The sequence below is a fragment of the Dicentrarchus labrax genome, unplaced genomic scaffold (assembly GCF_905237075.1).
Source record: "Dicentrarchus labrax unplaced genomic scaffold, dlabrax2021, whole genome shotgun sequence".
In the NCBI taxonomy this organism is placed as follows: Eukaryota; Metazoa; Chordata; class Actinopteri; family Moronidae; genus Dicentrarchus; species Dicentrarchus labrax.
In genome coordinates this window covers 1,293,119-1,311,169 of record NW_026136722.1, presented here as the reverse complement: position 1 = coordinate 1,311,169, position 18,051 = coordinate 1,293,119, and the positions used below count along the sequence as shown (strand labels likewise).

General features: G+C 40.6%; 1 protein-coding gene across 1 annotated transcript; it reads right to left on the bottom strand.

Annotated features, from left to right (window-relative positions):
- Positions 1–593: 593 nt before the first annotated feature.
- slc17a7a (solute carrier family 17 member 7a) lies at positions 594–17,756 on the bottom strand. The gene is made up of 13 exons (XM_051387916.1): positions 17,613–17,756; positions 9,172–9,424; positions 8,615–8,733; positions 8,208–8,322; positions 8,035–8,122; positions 7,753–7,839; positions 7,128–7,270; positions 6,852–7,001; positions 5,534–5,666; positions 4,950–5,060; positions 4,118–4,245; positions 3,926–3,995; positions 594–3,839 (listed from the first exon to the last, which is right to left on the bottom strand). Exons 1-13 carry the CDS (start codon positions 17,672–17,674, stop codon positions 3,535–3,537), a joined length of 1,764 nt encoding a protein of 587 aa, XP_051243876.1. The 5' UTR covers positions 17,675–17,756; the 3' UTR covers positions 594–3,534.
- Positions 17,757–18,051: the final 295 nt, after the last annotated feature.

Below are 18,051 nucleotides of genomic sequence, written 5' to 3'. Positions count from 1 at the left end.
GAACATCAAACTGAAGCAATCAGAAACTAAAAGCACCGAGGACTTCACCATCATTTCCTGGGAAACTTATTCAACAACATGTAGAGATCTTTCAGAATCTGTAAAATGTATTATAATGCTGTTTCTTCATATTTACAGGGAGGATTGAGAGAGGCTCAAACAGGATGTTTTAATTAATAGTTGAATATCTATTTCGAGTGTGTATATCGATTTAAAGTGCTTCCTAAAGGTTTACTTTGAGTTATACTGCACTGGACACACACACACACACACACACACACACACACACACACACACACACACACACACACACAGAGAGAGAGAGAGAGAGAGAGAGAGAGAGAGAGAGCAGGCCCCACCCTCTGGTCCGTCATCCTCACTTCCGTTGTCTGTGACGTCCTGTTTCTCCCTCACTCTCCCACTGAGTGCATCTGCTCTCCTATCTAATCTTTGCCTAAAATCACAGAGATAATCCTGCATCCATCTGTCCTGAGAGAAAGACAGAAAACTGACTTTGCGCTGTAATGATGTAAAAAAAAACTCAACACTAATTTAACGCGTCATGATGACATGATGGTGCTGAAATAGTGACATCATCTTAAATTGCTTGAATTTTATTATACACAAGGATATCTCACATATACATCTTTTATACATAGAACATTTTTGCATGTTTAAATATGATCATTTCCTTTTTTTATTTCTACACTGATTCCCACCACACATTTCATCAAGAAAGAGGAGGACAACATTGGAACAGCCATAAACTGAGACAAAGAGAAACTTGATTAAAAATACACCGATACAACACTTAAAAATAAAATTGTTCACAGGAATAATCATTCATGTCTTTTAGACATTTCACTCAAAACACAATTTGCCTTAATCACTTTTTTAAAATCATTTATTGACATACCAACACATTTTAACATTAAACCCTCATTTGAATCACAGAAATTATTTTTAACATTCCAGCAGTGTATTTTTTCTCTCTTACAATAGTTAGTTCACATCACAAACCCTCAATACGTGTCTGGAAAAGAGCCATCTGTAAATGTACTTTTAAATAAAAAAATACTGCGTGCTGGCATGACCTGTGAGTACACACAGAATACAGAAGTTGTGTGTGTGCATGCACACGTCGTTTCATGTCTGAGTATGTTGGCTCTATCTACTGTATGTGCAGGCGCAAAGAGTTGTACTGTGCAGCCCGTACATTATGACAGTTCCTCTCCTGTATGAGAATGTTAGCGTCCTCTAACTTTGGACTCTCCACTCCTGGTTTAACACGAGAGGAGCTGATGTGACTGGCCATGATTGTTACCATACCTTAACACACCCACTGATGAATTAAGTTTGATAACTAGGCTTGAGAGCAAAGACCACGCCTCGATCACAACCCATTGCTGCACAAAAAGTATTTACGCACACTTTATCAGTTGTTACATCCCTCCCCTTCAAATCCCCCCATTCTTCTCTCTGACCTTTGCTCAAATACAGGAACCACTGGGGCTCAATCCAATCCGAGAACAGTACGTACTCAGAAAAGCAACTCTCATAGTTCTCTCCTTTCTTCCTGCCACCAGCTGACACTGGTCCATCAACATACTCATCCATCCATCCTACCACAACCCTGATTTCTTTCCTCATCCCTTCACCCTTCACCCCTCACCCTTCATCCCGTTATACCTTCATCCATCAACCTTCATCCCTTTGTCCCTCACCCTTCCCTCCGGATCTTCAATCCATCCCTCCTACACCATCTCCCTCTCTATCCTATTATGCAATAAACAATTCTAAATCCATATCTTCATGGGCGTGGTCTTTATTAGTGAATATACGATCATAGATCCTTCCTAATCCCACCTTGTTTCCATGGGTGCACTTCACACTGACAGCCATGTAAATACCAAATAGTGTGCCACCACTCCCTCTGCACAGTGTGCATGGTGCACTTGACTGTGCTTGCATGAAATTAGCATCCTGTGTGTTTGTGTGTAAAAGGAAGAGAGGGATGGCGGGGTGCTGCACTGCTGTGCTCATTAAAACATGCTCACCGCACAATGTTTCAGCACCTGCACCCAACACAACAACACACTCACTGTCACACACACACCCACACCCACCCACACACACATAGACAATCTGAAAAGCTCTGACCCACAAACTCAAACATGACTGACGTGTAGGTAGTAAAGACATGGAAACAGAGGAGAAGATGGAGAACGTCCTGTTAAATGCAGGGAGGAAGACAGAGGGAGAGGCCGCCACAGAGACACAGAAAAAGGCAGAAACAGAGGCAGCATGTGCTGTGATGCCTGGGAATATTATATGTTACTCACTGGTTAAGCAGTGAAACAGTACAGCAACTATTACACTCTACTTGTCATTCTGGGCCACCTCTCTAATGGGAGCGTACACACCGAATGGAAAGTCACAAATGTCAGATGATTACTCATGTGACCCATGAGCCTGGATGGACTTGACCTAGTTAGGTCAGACCCAGGTGAGATTCAGCTAGACGCCACATGCAGCTTTGTGCTCAAACACACACCTTTGCACATTCAAATGCACACACACATAAAGGGGAGAAGGTTGCAACACAAGCCTTAACAGCTTTACACACACATACACGGACTGATACGACACCTATGCACCTTCTTCCTCTTTGAATAGTTTGAAAGTGGTTTAAAACACGCCAAATTCTTTCCACATAAATGAACCCATGTTGACGACCACATGCAAGCATACCTTGAATTATGAATGCTTTGGAAACATGTTTTAGAGGTAAAGGAAAGTTAAATGACTGCATCTCCAATGTCTGGGCATGATTGTGTTTAGTTTGTGTATTGATCAAATGCAGAAATGTATTATCAAATGATCAATATGACTTCTATTAGGTCTGTGAGCCTTCAGGGTAATACAGACTAGACACATGAGTGTGAGCAAGGTACAGTCATGACTTCACATTTAGTAATTTGGACAATTTTTTAAGCTCAAGAGGCCCCAAAGGTGCTTTCCCAGCAAAAAAAGTAAACATGTGGCTCACACATAAAAATTTAAATACAAGACAATGCCAGTGGCTTGAGAGAGTTGCTGTACAGGCAGAAAGCCCACCTCACACACACACACACACACACACACACACACACACACAGAATCTCCTCAGTGATGTGGAAACAGATCTCCTGGCCAATCACAACAAGCTCAGGACCAGGAAGGAATCTGGGACATAAGTTCAGTTTTTGCAAATGAATACTGTATGTGTATGTGTACATTAACAACTCTAACACCAGCATGCACATGCCTACACACTCGCTCGCACGCACGCACACACAAACAACACACACAAACACACACAATGGAATGAATCAGATCCATACTTATTATTTGTGCAATTGTAAATATTGTACAAAAGCACACAGCAGGTCCATTCAGTATAGCAGTGACTCTCTTACAATCCCTTTCCCCAAAACAATTTTCCTCTTTTCTTTATCTTGTTTCTGTTTTTTAAACTTGAACCATGTCACTCTTCTATGTCAGCTCCCTCTCCTCTTCTCCCCCATACATGTAAGAGTTGTATCCAGGCGGCTGCACATACTCCTCAGACTTGTCCCAGTCCGACACCCATCCAGGCCCAGCTCCTCCTCCTCCTCCTCCTCCGGCCCCTCCTCCGTTGGAACCAACAGCTGGTTGGCTCATGGCTCCGTACTGCCCGCCTCCGCGGTAGAGCTCCTCTGTCTCATTGGCCAGTTCATCCTCATCAATAATACCGCACTTCTCTTCGCTGGTGTCCTCTATGTCTGCCCACGGCTGCTTTTCCCCTGATGCAAAGAGTCCTAATGAGAAAAAAATATAATTAGTGTTCAGACAGAGCTCTTCTGAACCTGCCTCCCCAAATACTATATTCAAAGTCAAGCCATACCATAGAAAACCACTCCTCCATAATGAACGAGGGAAGCTATAAGGAAGACACCCTGCCACTCTTCACGTGTCTGAAAAGGAACGGAAGTGAGTCCAAGAACATGTTTGCCTAATCTCCTTTTCATTAAATATGAATACTGTTTAAAGTTTTATACATGGCATCGTGAAGTTGATACAAGTGAATCATTTTTACCTTGTGTTTGGTCATGGCTCCAACTATGAGAGGACACACCATTCCAGATAATGTTCCCACCCCGTTTGAGATGCCCATCAGTATGCTGGCATATCGAGGGGCGATATCCAAGTGATTGACATTAAACCCTGAGAGAAAGAACAAAACATACATCATTTCCACCAGTTTCTAAAGTTGTTTTTAATGTTACTAAAGCAGATTTTCATGGTTATGGTTAGAAAAAAAAACAATAGAGTACAAAAGAGTAAAGGGAAATCAATTAGGGGAGAGATTTACTGTTGCATTTTTAATCATCATGAGTTGTCAGCAAGTCAGATACACTTGTGTGTGCAGCAAATATGTTGCTACAGCCAGCAGCTGGTTAGCTTAGATTGGCATAAAGACTGGAAACAGCTAACCTGGCACAGTGGACAGTTTGTTGTTTTATAGTGGTTATGTTTCAGACTATTTCTTTGCCTCGCAAGAAACAGTACGACACACAACCCTCCTAAAACATTTCACATAACACATCGTTTTTTTCAGTTTTTACAATTCGTCTTCTCCTTTTTTTAAACAGATTTACCAGACGAGATATAATGTGTTATATATTGAACAGACAGATATCTGAGTGGTATTGTTCTTCGCATGTAATTCCCTGCAAGAAAGTGTGCAAGTGAAAATGTCAAACTATTGCTTTTAAACATGGGCAACTAATTATTTTTAACATACAATTTATCTCATCAGTTGTTGATTTGATCATTTACACTGAACTCATTCAGAGCTACACTGTTGAAAGGTGACATAACCGTAGATCTGTTTAAATCAGGGTTTCAGCATACATAACATCTTTTACCTGAGATAGCAAATCCACTGAAACCCACAGCGAGGACCAAGAAGGAAATTGCGATTCCTTTTGTGTGAGAGTATCCCACCACCAGCAGAAGGGTGGCCTCCATTCCAAAACCTGGAACACGTCCACGTAAACACATCAAAAACAAATACTATCCACAATACTAATACAAAAATATTAATGATTCCACTACAGGCAGCTGCTGCACTTCAAACACTGTGAATGAGTGTTGCTGGGTAAAAAAGTGCCAGACAAATAATGTTACTATATGTTACAGGTCCTTAAGATTTCAGGAGAATTATGTAAACCATTAACAAATACATAAAAACCACACTTGCATTCCTGTCGTCACTCAGAAAGTTTCTGAGGATTGTTGCTGATATTTTGTAAAAGTCTTTTATCTTTCTTCATGTAATGTCTACCTGATGACAAGATGAAGACAGTTCGGCTTAATTGATGTGCTTGTGTCTGAATGTCAGGGGGCAGATATTGTGCCACACTTTATCCAGACAGATGTGTAGTCTTGAGCTTTCTTTTTCCGTCTCACCCTCCTCCAACTGTCACCCTTTTCTGTTTGACACTCTCACCTCCACAGTTCATGAGCTTCCTGACGTTGGTGGTGGACATCAGGTTGTGGGTTCTCAGGTAGTCTGCCAGCTGGCCTCCAATAGGCACGATGATGGTCATCACCAGATGGGGCAAAGCTGACACCATGCCCACCTGACAGAAGAAAGGAGACAGAGAGTGTGTGAGAAAAGAGACACGAGAACAGTGTTTTCATTACTAGAGTATAACAATGAGAGGCTGAAAGTTGAAAGTTCAGTTTTGACATCCAAACTAGATTTATCTTTTTGACTCCATACTATAAGCTAGCTTGCTGTTTACATATCAGCCCATTTAAACTACTTTATCAAAAACCTCAGTGTGTCGGGGGTAACTGTAATCGTCACTCTCAGGTGCTTTGTAGAGCTGGAACTCTATTAATAGTTGAATTGTCGGAAACTGCTCATAAAATGTAGGATCAGATTCACACAAACCCACACCTGAAAAGGGAATTCAACCTGGGTCTTATTTTCTTAATTGTGACTGTTCTGAATAAAGGTAAGGATAATGTAGCACTAATCAACTCTATTGTAGGGATTTGGGAAATAGGTCTCAAATACCAAATACAAGGCTCTTAAAGCTTTTCAAATAAAGTTACATTTTAAATAAACCATTTAAAAAGCTTTGAGGTGACGAGCGTAAAGTTATTATGACCCACAGTTAGAACAGCCAGAGTCTTGATAATAAGACTCAGCAGTGCTCGACACTACACTGGATGAACAGGAATACTGGTTTTTATTTCCTGTATGATATGAATTGTTCATATACCACTGTACTATTGCTCAGCTAAAACAACTGCTGTAACTCATTTGTTTCTTGTGCAACAGAACATTTAAATACGTTAAATACTTTGAGTTTGTTTGTTTGATTATTTATTAAGATCCCCATCAGCTTCTGTATAACAGTCACTATTCTTCCTGGGGTCCACACAGTTTATATGGTGGCAATACTATACAAATATACACACTCACTTTATTCATCACAATACACTGACACAACACATCGTAAATGTCTTTTCTATACTATCCTGATATTAGCAGTGTGCACAATAAAAAGTGTTTACATTCTGCAACAGTTTTGGTTACATTGTATTATTTTGTGGGCCCAAGAAAACCCTATAGTAATCAAACCCTTTAGTAGACCTGGATAAAAAATAACAGAATTTCCCTTTAACTCCAGTTGAAGCCGAGACCCTCAGTAAAACTGCTGCTGGCTACATTAGGTGTCTGCAGCTGTGGGTATATTCCAACTCTCAAACTATCGCTTCTGTAAAGAAAGTCTGTATAGATTATATAATCTCACCTTGCTGATCTCAAAGCCAAAGACTTCTTCAAAGTAGGCTGGCTGGCTGATGAGCAGCAGGTAGAAGGTCCAGCTCCTGCAGAAGTTGGCCACAATGATGGCGTAGACTGGCATGGAGGTGAAGAAATGTCTCCATGGGGTTTTAAATTTCTGCCACCAAAAAAAAGAAGATATTACTGATCTCTAGGACATCTACACTATCTGTGTTTGTATGTAGGTCTAAGAGATTCTCAGTGTTAGATTGATAGGTTGCACATGAAGATCAAAGGGCCATACATGGAGAGGATTAAGAAATGATGCAGATTCTCCGATTGCATCTTCAATGTACTTCCTCTCCTCCGGCGTGATGGTGGGATGTGCTGCGGGACTCTCATACGACACCAGAATCCAGAACAAATACCAGAATATCCCAAAGCTGCCTGGGAGAGGAAGAGAGAGAAAGCAAAAGACACAGATGTGAGTACAGTAGAGAAAGAGCAAGAGAGCCAGAGTTAAATGTACAGTAGTGAAAAAGAAAGAGAGAGAAAATGAGAAGTAGATACATGACTTGCTGTTAATGTTGTGAAACTCAACTGTGTTAAGTTTTACAACATCACGAAACGCACAAAATATGTGACCAGCCCTATCTATAGTGCAGCATCTGTAGATATAAAAGGGTAATTCTAAGGTAACAAAAAGATTATGATTGTTTTCAGGTGATTATACACTAATAAAAACCTGTCTATTATTATTATATTACATTTCTGCCAATAGATCCTCCTAAATGTTACACACTGGACCTTTAATGGATTTGGAAATATTGGTATTTAAGATAAGAGTGTTAGAGTATGCATTTTTACTTGGCTGAACTGCCAATAGTACCTCAGTAAGCAAACACTTATTTGAATAAAAGAATACTAACCATACACATAGAATACTGAAGACCACCCAGTGTATTGCACCAGTATCCCAGCTAAAGGCATGGCAACTACTGCTCCTGCATAGGATCCTTAGAAAGCATCAAACATAAAGAAAATATTATTATTCATTCTTCCTATGATCATATGATACTTTTTGCACTTTAAAATACTTAATATATATTGTTATAAAGTGGCCATGGAAATCCACAACTTCAGTTCTTTAAACCTCTTTGCAGGAAGGAAATACTGAATTTTGGGGAAATGTGTAAGTCATGAAACTTTACCACAAAAGGCTGTTGTGGCTAATCGACTTCTCTCAAGAGGAGGCGCCCACTTGGCCCAGATCCCGTGGCAGGCTGGGTATGATACACCCTGAAGGACACAATACAGTCAGGGAAACACTCATGCATGTAGGTAAAGTCTTACAGAGTCCTGCAAGCACAGACACATACTGTACCTCAACAAGGCCCTGGCATATCCTGACCAGTATGACGCAGCTGTAATGGCAGCGAGCAGCAGATGGAATCAGCATGTTGAGGGTGGATGTGGCCACTATGGCAAAGCCAAACACTCTTAAACACACAAAAGACAAACAAGCTGCCTTAGAGCGAATATTCAACAGCAACAACAGCAGCAGAAGAAGGACGAAGAAGACACAAATGCTGCACTGACAAAAGGCTGGTCGTGTTTTTTTGAGAATCTCTGTGTATTTTGATACTACTCTGTGGGAATTGATTAAAACAATTACCCAAATGATTCCCTTTTTCACACCCAGCTCAATTACCCAACTGTTACCCAATCAACCAATTTATAGTAGACCAGATTAAAGTAAAGCCCATATTGGAGAAAATATTGTAAATTCACCTGTTGGCTGCAAATCTTTGACATATAAAGCCCCCCGGAATCTGTGTGACGATGTAGCCCCAGAAAAAGGAGCCGTGGATCATCCCCACTGTCTCAGGGTCCCAGGTAAACTGTGCAGCCTGAAGAAAAGATGTATGGCTTTAACTTAAAGAGCTGCTTTATACATGTAATAAAACATATACAAATAGTTTTCTTGGAACAATAATGTTTGTCTGATATGTTTTTTCAGCTAAAAAAAAGTATAATTTACATATTAAAATCCTTAAAAGGGCATCTACTACTAAAAGTTCCAGAATCTATCAATATTTAGTTTCTTTCTAAAGTTTCCCTGTCGACACAAGATGTCTCCTACTACCATTCTCAGTGTATGTGCACTGTGGTTTCTACATCACAAGTTGCAAATTGGACCAGGATAGATTTCCAAACTATTTGTGATGGTATAAAGAAAACAGAAACAAATCTATGAGGCTTGTCTAACAGTTCAAATGTCCTAATCAAAGACAGACTGAAACAGTAAAAGTGAGTACAAAACCTTTGATTTCGGTTTCGCCACTTACCACCAGTACTTCCTTGTTGCCTTTGTAGACAGTGTGGTCATTGACCATGCTTACGATGGCCACACCCAGGTTGCACCGGATGCCAAAAGAGATGCAGAATCCCAGGCCAGACAGGATGGCGATGATGTACCGCCTTGGCAAGCCAAAGCAGGTACAGTCCACCACTGGCAGCTCCTTCTCCTCCACCAGCTCAGGACGGCCCTCCGCTGATAACTCAATGGTTTCTCCATTGGGCTGCCGCTTCTCAATCAGCCTGAGAGGAGACACAGAGACAGAGAGAGCATGAAGGAAAGGAGAACTACAAGCCAGCCTCTGCAAACACGGAATAACAGGGTACCATGAATCTGTAATACTGATTCTTTACACAGCCTGATTGGGATGATCTGCTTTAACAGTGCAACAATAGCAAAAATATATTATGCATAGAATTCTATTTGTTGGCATTTATAATTTGCTGATACATGCAAATGGTTCAGAACTAATATCTGCTCATTTAAATACCCAAATGTAGACATGAAAATGTAGGTAAGAAGAAGAGGTGAGAGTGCGGTGACAGTGTGGTCACACCTCCGCTGGGGGCAAAAACTTGCATAACATGGAAACAGTGGCTCAAAGGAGTATGGGGAACATTTCCAGGTCAGGTGAGTTTGTATGTAGAGGCTTGAAATGCAGGAAACATGGTGGCCTGCTGTCATCAAACATCTTTAGCAAGACGATAATCACGAGTCTTCTCTTTGTGTACTTTTTGTGGGGTTACCGTGTTATTTTGAGGCTAAAGTAATATATATCTTTTCTTTACACGTTTGTAGAATATGGCTACTTTTCATAGTCTCTCTCTCTGTCTCTCTCTCTCACATACACACACACCAACACACACCTCCATATAGACAACATGCACCATGTTGGGGTCGTGTCTGACTCAGCGTGTCCCAGAGTGTGGAAGCAGCTGTCACTAGCTGAGGAGCAGACTCAGCTACGACAGCACATTCCCCCAGTGTCCGTACCTGCACGACGCCCAGGACGGGCTGCCATACTGTGCTGTCCAAGATGTCCTCTCAGACACAAAGAGTAGCTCTCTGGAGACAGACATCTACCCACATCATATCACTGAATGGACAGACGTGTGCGATTATACTTTGAGGTTGTTCAGACGGTCAGAAACAGAGAGAATGAGAGTAGAGAAAGGCATGATTTTTTGTCTTCTAGATGGCCTGTTTAACAAGCCTGCTATCACTTTGACGATCAAGTCACTGAAGTGCAAAAGAGTGTGATCAATATTTGAAGCGTTTTTCCCAAAATACATCTATTTTGTCAAACACACTAACTTTTTGTCTAAATTTTATTCTTTTTGTCAACCAAGGAACTCCTGCATTTACCTTGTTTGTCTAAGAAGAGACCAACATGTGTTGTTATTTTATGCTTTTTCTCAATTTGTGCAAGACCATTTTTGTGAAATGGCAGAGTCACTTTTTTTCCAAAGGAGTCAAACAGAGACGTCAGGAGAGCGGCCATCTGTGTATCATAACCTCATACTCTCAACAACACACCCCCACTATTAAACACTCACACACATGCATACGGCAGACTTAAGTACACGCTTTCTGCAGATCCATTTTCCTCAGATTAAATCAGTCATAGTGCCACACTCTCCAGTATATATATGTTTTTAACCTGAGTGTGTGTGTCTTTTGGGGTATGTGTGAGTTCACGGCAAAGCACAGTTGTGTGTCAGCCGTCCACTTTCCATTGGGCTGATCCAGTTAGTCAGTGAGCTGGAGAATTATGCACAGAAACAGGCACAATCACCACCAAGGATTTGTTCCATGTGACAAAGGACGGTTGCATTTTTTAAATATAGTTTAAATTCTGAGCTTCAATAACTTTGCAAAACATGTGTTTACTGCATTAAATTGCGCTCTGTTTTTCAAGCAAACATTCATGACAATTCATCTCTTTCAGCACACTGAACCTCCAAGATAACTTATTCACGCAACACAAGACAAGTCAGACTCTGACATTGGTTAATTATTGATGTGTTTTTGGGTGCGATAAATAATTCACTCTAGCTTTTACACCATAATCTGTCACTATCTATCTATCTGTTAGCCTGTCTGTCTGCTTCTCTGCATTTACTCTCATCCCTCCAGTCGTTATATTTCTTAGTTATGCATGTGGATTTCACTCCCTCCCCCATTTCCACACAGCAGACTCTGCATAATCTCTTTATACATCCATGCAATGAGTCAATAAACAAACAAAAATAATAAAAAATAATAATAATATGTAGTAATATAATGTTTTATTAATTAAACCTGGGTCCATTGTGAAATATGGTACTTTTCAAGTGAAACACAATGGACAACAGAACAGTAATACTTAAAGCAACGTTTTGGAATTTGCAAGAGATTAGAGAGGCTGCATCCTCTCTCTCTCTCTCTCTCTCTCTCTCTCTTAATCTGTCACAACATTCAGATTAGGATTACAAAAATGATTTACTTCCGGAAATGAATATGGAAGGACAGCCTAGCGCCGGGCGTGGTTCAGCATGCGTCTCCTTCTATCACGACACACTGCTGAGATCATGCTGGACTTTGATGCAGTGTTTTAGTCCTTTTGTAAATCAGATTGCTTTCATTTGAATGCAGTTATTTTATGTTTTCAACAACACTGAATGATTTCTGCAATGCTTTGCCCCACTGTTACAAACACATCATATTCTTCTAGGGAAAGAGCTGGGTAAATATTTCATACCTTAGATTCATCTGTGTTTGACTGACTTAGTGGTGTGAACAAAATGACTCACAGTGCATCAAACACAAGAGACAGAGTGATTAAATTGTTACCAGTTATGTAAATCAAAGCAATAAGTTGATCACAAAGCTGATGTGACACAAAGGAAGGTGTGTACATGGTTTTCTGTTGAATCAGTTGGCCACACTCACACTGCTGTCCTCTCTGTACTGAACAAATGTGCTGACTTGCCCCCTGAGTGGAGCTCAGTATCCTACTTCAGAGTTTGTGAAGGTTGCAGGAGGATCCTCATTAAACCTCACGACAGATTGCAGCCTGACACCTACACATACGCTACCAGCTAACGAGGCTAGCCCACAGCAAAAATTACCGTTAATTACAGATGCTTCTTGCTAAAAGGCAATTTCACCCTAATGTGTGTAAGTGTCTCACAGTAGCTGACTAGCTGAGGGTCTCCCTCTTCTGATATGGTGTTTTAATGTGATAATAAAAAGAGGCTACTTTCAGTTTGCAGTTTTGTTCTGGCTGTTAAAAAAGGCTGCGTCTTTGAGTAAATAGAGGTATGAGACACAGAGAAAAGTGGACATTTGCCTCCATGTGAGGCTCACAGCCACTCAGCTGATGTAGCGTCTCTTGTTAGCAGAGAGAGGACCTGATTGGTCTCAGCTGGCAACAATTAATGAGCCAGAGAGCGTGAGCAGGCAGGAGTCCCGTGACCTCAGGCTCGCTGAAATATCATAATTACAATAGTAACAGGCTCAGTGGAGACTCAGTAACTACTCACACCTCAAACTGAGCTCATATTTGTGCTAGTCACCTGAGTACAGGAAGCAAAAGTCAACCTGATAAAGTCCATAGTGGTTTATTCTAACAAATTAAAAAACTTCAGTGCTTTTATAAACTTAACTGTGTAACATTGAGGTGGATCTATTGGCAGAAATTAAATATAATATTCCTAGGTATCTTTTTAGTAGTGTACCTGAAAATAAGAATTGTTGTTTTTTTGTTACCTTACACCTTGGAAGGCTGAGCTGTATTCATCTGGTTGTAATCTGCAACTTCACCACTAGATGCCACTAACCCTAACTTATCTTAAGTAGAGCTGCCTAAAACAATGCTCATTTGCATTTTCGACTTAAGGTGGGACTAATACTAACAATTATTTTCATTAAGCCCAAAATGATGTATTTATACAACATACTTTATTAAATGAACAGCCCAAAAGATATATTGAGTTTATTCATATATATGAAAAACAAATGCTCAAATCCGATAATCTGTAACCAGCAATGCTTTGGCATTTTTGCTTAAAAAATTACTAAAACTATTGTTTGACTATTATATTATTATCAGTTGCAGATTAGTTTTTTGTTGATCAATCACCTAATTTGTGATTTTGCAATAATATATGAGCTATGACAAAAAACACTGTGACTCTCACGTGCTGGTTGGTGACCTGGGACTTTTGTTACCGTGTATATTAAATTCACCAATTCACAGAGCGCTCTGTGTAATCCTCTCATAAGAGGATGATGGAGAGGAAGAGACAGACAGCAAGGGAGGTCGACAGTAAAAATATTATATAACGACAGACGCCCTGGTCATTATTTGTCCACATCCGTGTGCTGAATTGTAGGATCAGTTCATTGTGCTGTATGTAAACTATGCTGTTCTTTCCTAATGTCAGCCCCTCTCTTGTCCTCTTTTCTAAAAAATAATTTCCCCCTTATTTCCCCTCTATTTGTAGGTAAGGTGTTTGGGTGGTAGCTTGAGGTCTTTTTTAATTTTCAAACTGAAATTTCTGCAGATATTTTAGTAATTTCAGTAGTGGTGTCTCCCCCTTCCTCCACGAGCCTCTCACTCTCCCTGAAGTGAACAGATTGGGTCTCGGTGGGACTGTGTCACCCAGGGAGACACCCTCCTCCCCATCCTGTCACAAGCCTTTTTTTTCTCTCTCTCCTGTGGACACACAGACACAGACACACACACACATAACATTCAAACACTCACACGTGTGACCTTCATAGACTTATTATCTAAATACTCACATAGTAGAGCTCAATCACTGTGTGTGTGCTGATTGAATGCACACACTGCTTCTCACTACCACTTTTAGACAGCTTAATGATAAACCCAGGGGGGTCATAACATATATATCCTAAAAAAAACTCTTCTCTTCTTGTTTATTTGCTTCCCAGCTCTGTTCTGTGCCACGGCATTAAACCCAAGAACCCATGTCTGCAACATAAATATAAAATACTGATGCACTGCTGACATCATGGATACAACAGCACTGCTGCCAATAACCGCGCATGCTGAGTGTTTGCAGTTGACTTTCCAAACTGCTGAGCTCTGATGCATCCATCCTCTGGGTAGACCCTTCAATAAACCTGTGTATATGTAGCCTCTTCCACACACAACACTACATGTAGACAGAGTGACACACCGGCATAGACAGGCAGGGAGACACAAAGCAGAAGCGTCTCAAATGTGGCATTTTGGAGTCTTTTCAAAAAGACTCCAAGAGCACGCTGTCGGTTCCCAGGATTCACTGAGTGATGTTTTTCTGCCTCAACTACAATGACTGCCAGCAGAGTAGAGTCATCTTTACACCTGACAACCAGCTCAATAGCTGTAACATTAGAACTTCCATTATTCACAGTGTTTGTACTGTAATCATCACAATCCCTAAACTGATGTGAGGTCTTTTGTTAAAATGGACTTTCCTTTGTTTTTCACAGCACTGCATTCGTCATCGTTTTTTTTTCTTTCGTTATGAAAATATTAACCTCTGGCCGTCCAACCACCTACAGTGTATTCTGCAAAAGTGACTAAAGTAAGTTAACTGCAATATTAAATTTCACAGGTGTCCAAAAAACGGGATACAAACCCATCACTCATCAGGAAACCCCTCTGATTGTGCACATGCACAGAGAAATGAAGCCAAGAAGCAAAGCTGCTCGGTCTCTGGGTGTACTTAAAGTATTAATGTCAAGAACATAGTGTAATAAATAATACAGTGATTCACAATAATTCGTACATTTATAAGAATGCTATATGATTCAAATGATGCCAAGTACCTTGCAGTTCTTGTAGTTTGACAAAGCATAAATAGTAACAAATAAATAAGCATAGTTTCATCTCATTACAATTTGAATATTTTATTTAGAACATTTTTCAGACCACTTCGTGAGGTTACTGAAAATGTAGCACTCCACAGCAAGTAAAGTGGATTAAAAATGGATTACCTGTTATATTCTGTATTGCCTTGTGAGTAGTGAAACACAAGCTCTCCTTGTGTGGCCATGCAATCCTACTGATGCAAACAAAAGGCAGATTAATTTAAAAGTCTTTAAATAAACCTGTATGTGGCATTTGTTTTTAGAAACTTTTACACGTAATCAAAATGCTGATGAGAAGACGGCATATTTCATGTAGTGCTGAGGAGTAGTTCCTTGGCACGAGGAGATGGATAGATAAAATGTAGACATTAATTTGAAGATGTTAAAAGATGGAATGGTAAGACTAGAGACGTAGAGTGCACTTGACCTTACAGTGCTTGAGTTTATGCTTACCTAGTGGAGTTTAATATAGAAACAGGAGATGCATTCTGATGGAGAAAATGTTTAAATAATAGATGAACTCCTGGCTGCTTTCATCAGGAGGGATTTTGTCTGAGAGGTGGTGAGATTGCACACAGACACTCATCTATTCACACACTGCGGGGATGTCCTCTGTTCAAGATGCAACATATTCACACAAACACACACACGCACACACACACAGATGCATTCCTCAAAACATACAATTTCCAAATAAAATAACGTTTACTTTTCCTATTGAAACCATTGCCTGCATTTAACACTGCGGCCACATTAAACCAGAGTTCACTGGCTAAGCCGAGCAAACACCCACTATAACCAATCTGGATCCAATCTGATACATCACATCTCTCATAGCATCAGCTGTGCCACGCACATGCACGGCTCACGACCAGTAAGAGAGAAAAAGCCTGAGATTTGCATGTCCGTTAATCTGGGACACCCTGATAGGCTGAAACTTGTCTGTGCTGGTGTCTCAAAAGCTCAATGGATGGATGGATGGATGGATGGATGGAGGATGGAGGAGGAGGGAGTGGCTGGAGGAAGTGACATGGGCTGGGATGGAGTGAGTGGGAGGGGAGAGTTTAGGGATTTGCGTGGCTCGACATCTGGACTGAAAAACAGGCTATTTCAGGACGGGATTTATACGTTTGGTTGCTACCTCAAATCCTGGGAGAGCGAAAGCTTAAAGCAAAGGTTATTGCATGAGGTTCTATCAGTGTCTTTAATCTCTCTTTTTTTATTGAAATATTGTCAGCACACCAATCTGAGTTGGAACTTCTGTATTGATATGCAATTCATTTGCAATATTGAACACATTTATGAATAAGAGACTGCAGTGATGTTTTTCTTTAGAAATTACACTGGCACAAACATTTTCAAGGTCTCCTTCTTCACAAACCATCTCATAGAGCCACTTTGTGTAGAGGTGATGCAGACGTACAGGTTTCGGTTTATTACTATATACAATCGTTTCTGAAAATGGTACCAAAAAAATTCCTTCAGTCCAACGTAACATCTTTAAATTTCTTGTTTTGTCCAAAAGTCCACAAACGAAAGATATTTAATTTCTAGTACATAAGACAAAGAAAGCTGTGAGCAAGACCTAATATTAAATTATTATATTATATTGTAGAAAAATAAGATTAGTTGATTATCAAAATAGTTGCCAATTAAGTTTCTGTTCATGACTAATCAATGAATCCTTCAGCTTTATAAACTATAATAATTACTGCTGTTGTGGTTTCTTTGTCTCTTTCTTGATCAACCAACTGGTTGCAGCATTAGCTTTGTTAAATACAATTAATTCAATTTTAGTTAGTTAATTGGTAAAGCTGATGAACAATAGCCTGAGATCTCATGGTTCATTGATCAAAGAAAGACATTAGTAACTTTTCAGAGGATTCCCTTAAATGTTACAAAACAGATAATGACTTTGGTTCCATCTGCCAATAACGCACGGAAACATTATGTAACCGCACTTTATTCTCGCCTGTAACGCCAGTGTACTCAGTCCATTTTGAGCTGGGCCCAATCTAGCAAGAGCAACAGCATCATTAATGATGTTTAGAGGAAAAGTACGCAATAAAGCATCAAACCACAACGAGAAAAAACCCTAGTCCCCCAACCCCTGGTCCCACATGCACTCTACAGTGAGTTCACTGCACTTTCACTGCGCGCTGCTGTGGTTGTTTCATCATTTGTTTGTTTGTTTTCCGGCAAGGTACCAAATAAAACGGAACTATCCGTGAAACTACAGCCCGACATTTTCTCCATCGATATCAGCATCTTTCACACTCTCCTGTATGATCAATAATCACCGCACTGTGCGCTGCGCAAAGCTGGACTTTTGCCGCAACCCACATGATGTTTGCGGCTTAAAGCCATCAGTCGCCTCTTCTCCCAGTTAAAACCAACATCCCAGAAACTTTTTCTCCCACTACGGAGTTACCGGTCTGAGGAGAGAGGATGGGAACCCGCAGCACGATGAGCGGCTGTGTCCCGCACAACAAAACTATCCCCAGAAAAAGCGTGAAAACGGGGGAAAGTCTGAGGTGGAGTGAGGAATATTTTAAAATAGGTGTGTACCTGTGAATTTTCCCCAGAGTTTTTCCCGCGACCGCCTTAAACCTGTCTGGTCGGATCTCCATCCTTGCAGCTTCTTGACCCGGCCGGTGTGCTGATGTCCCGCGCGCCCTCCTGTCCTGCCTGAACGCGCGCTCACAGTCCTCTCTCTCCCTCTATCTCTCCCTCTCTCATCCCTCCCTACCCCCCACCAGCCTCCACTCTCAGATGGCCCACAGAAAGGTGTCGGGCTTTTTTTCTGGTTCATCGCGAGTTATAGCATGCAGCCTGTGGTCTTTATTGGACATTAATAATGGAATAATTAATCACAAGTCTAAACCAATGATCGATATTTACCTTCCTGAGAAATATTCCCTCTACCCTTAAAAGGAAGAAGTTTGACAGGGGAAACTTAGTGGCAGGGGCAGTAAACAAACAAATGGCTTCTGTTATGATTTTATTT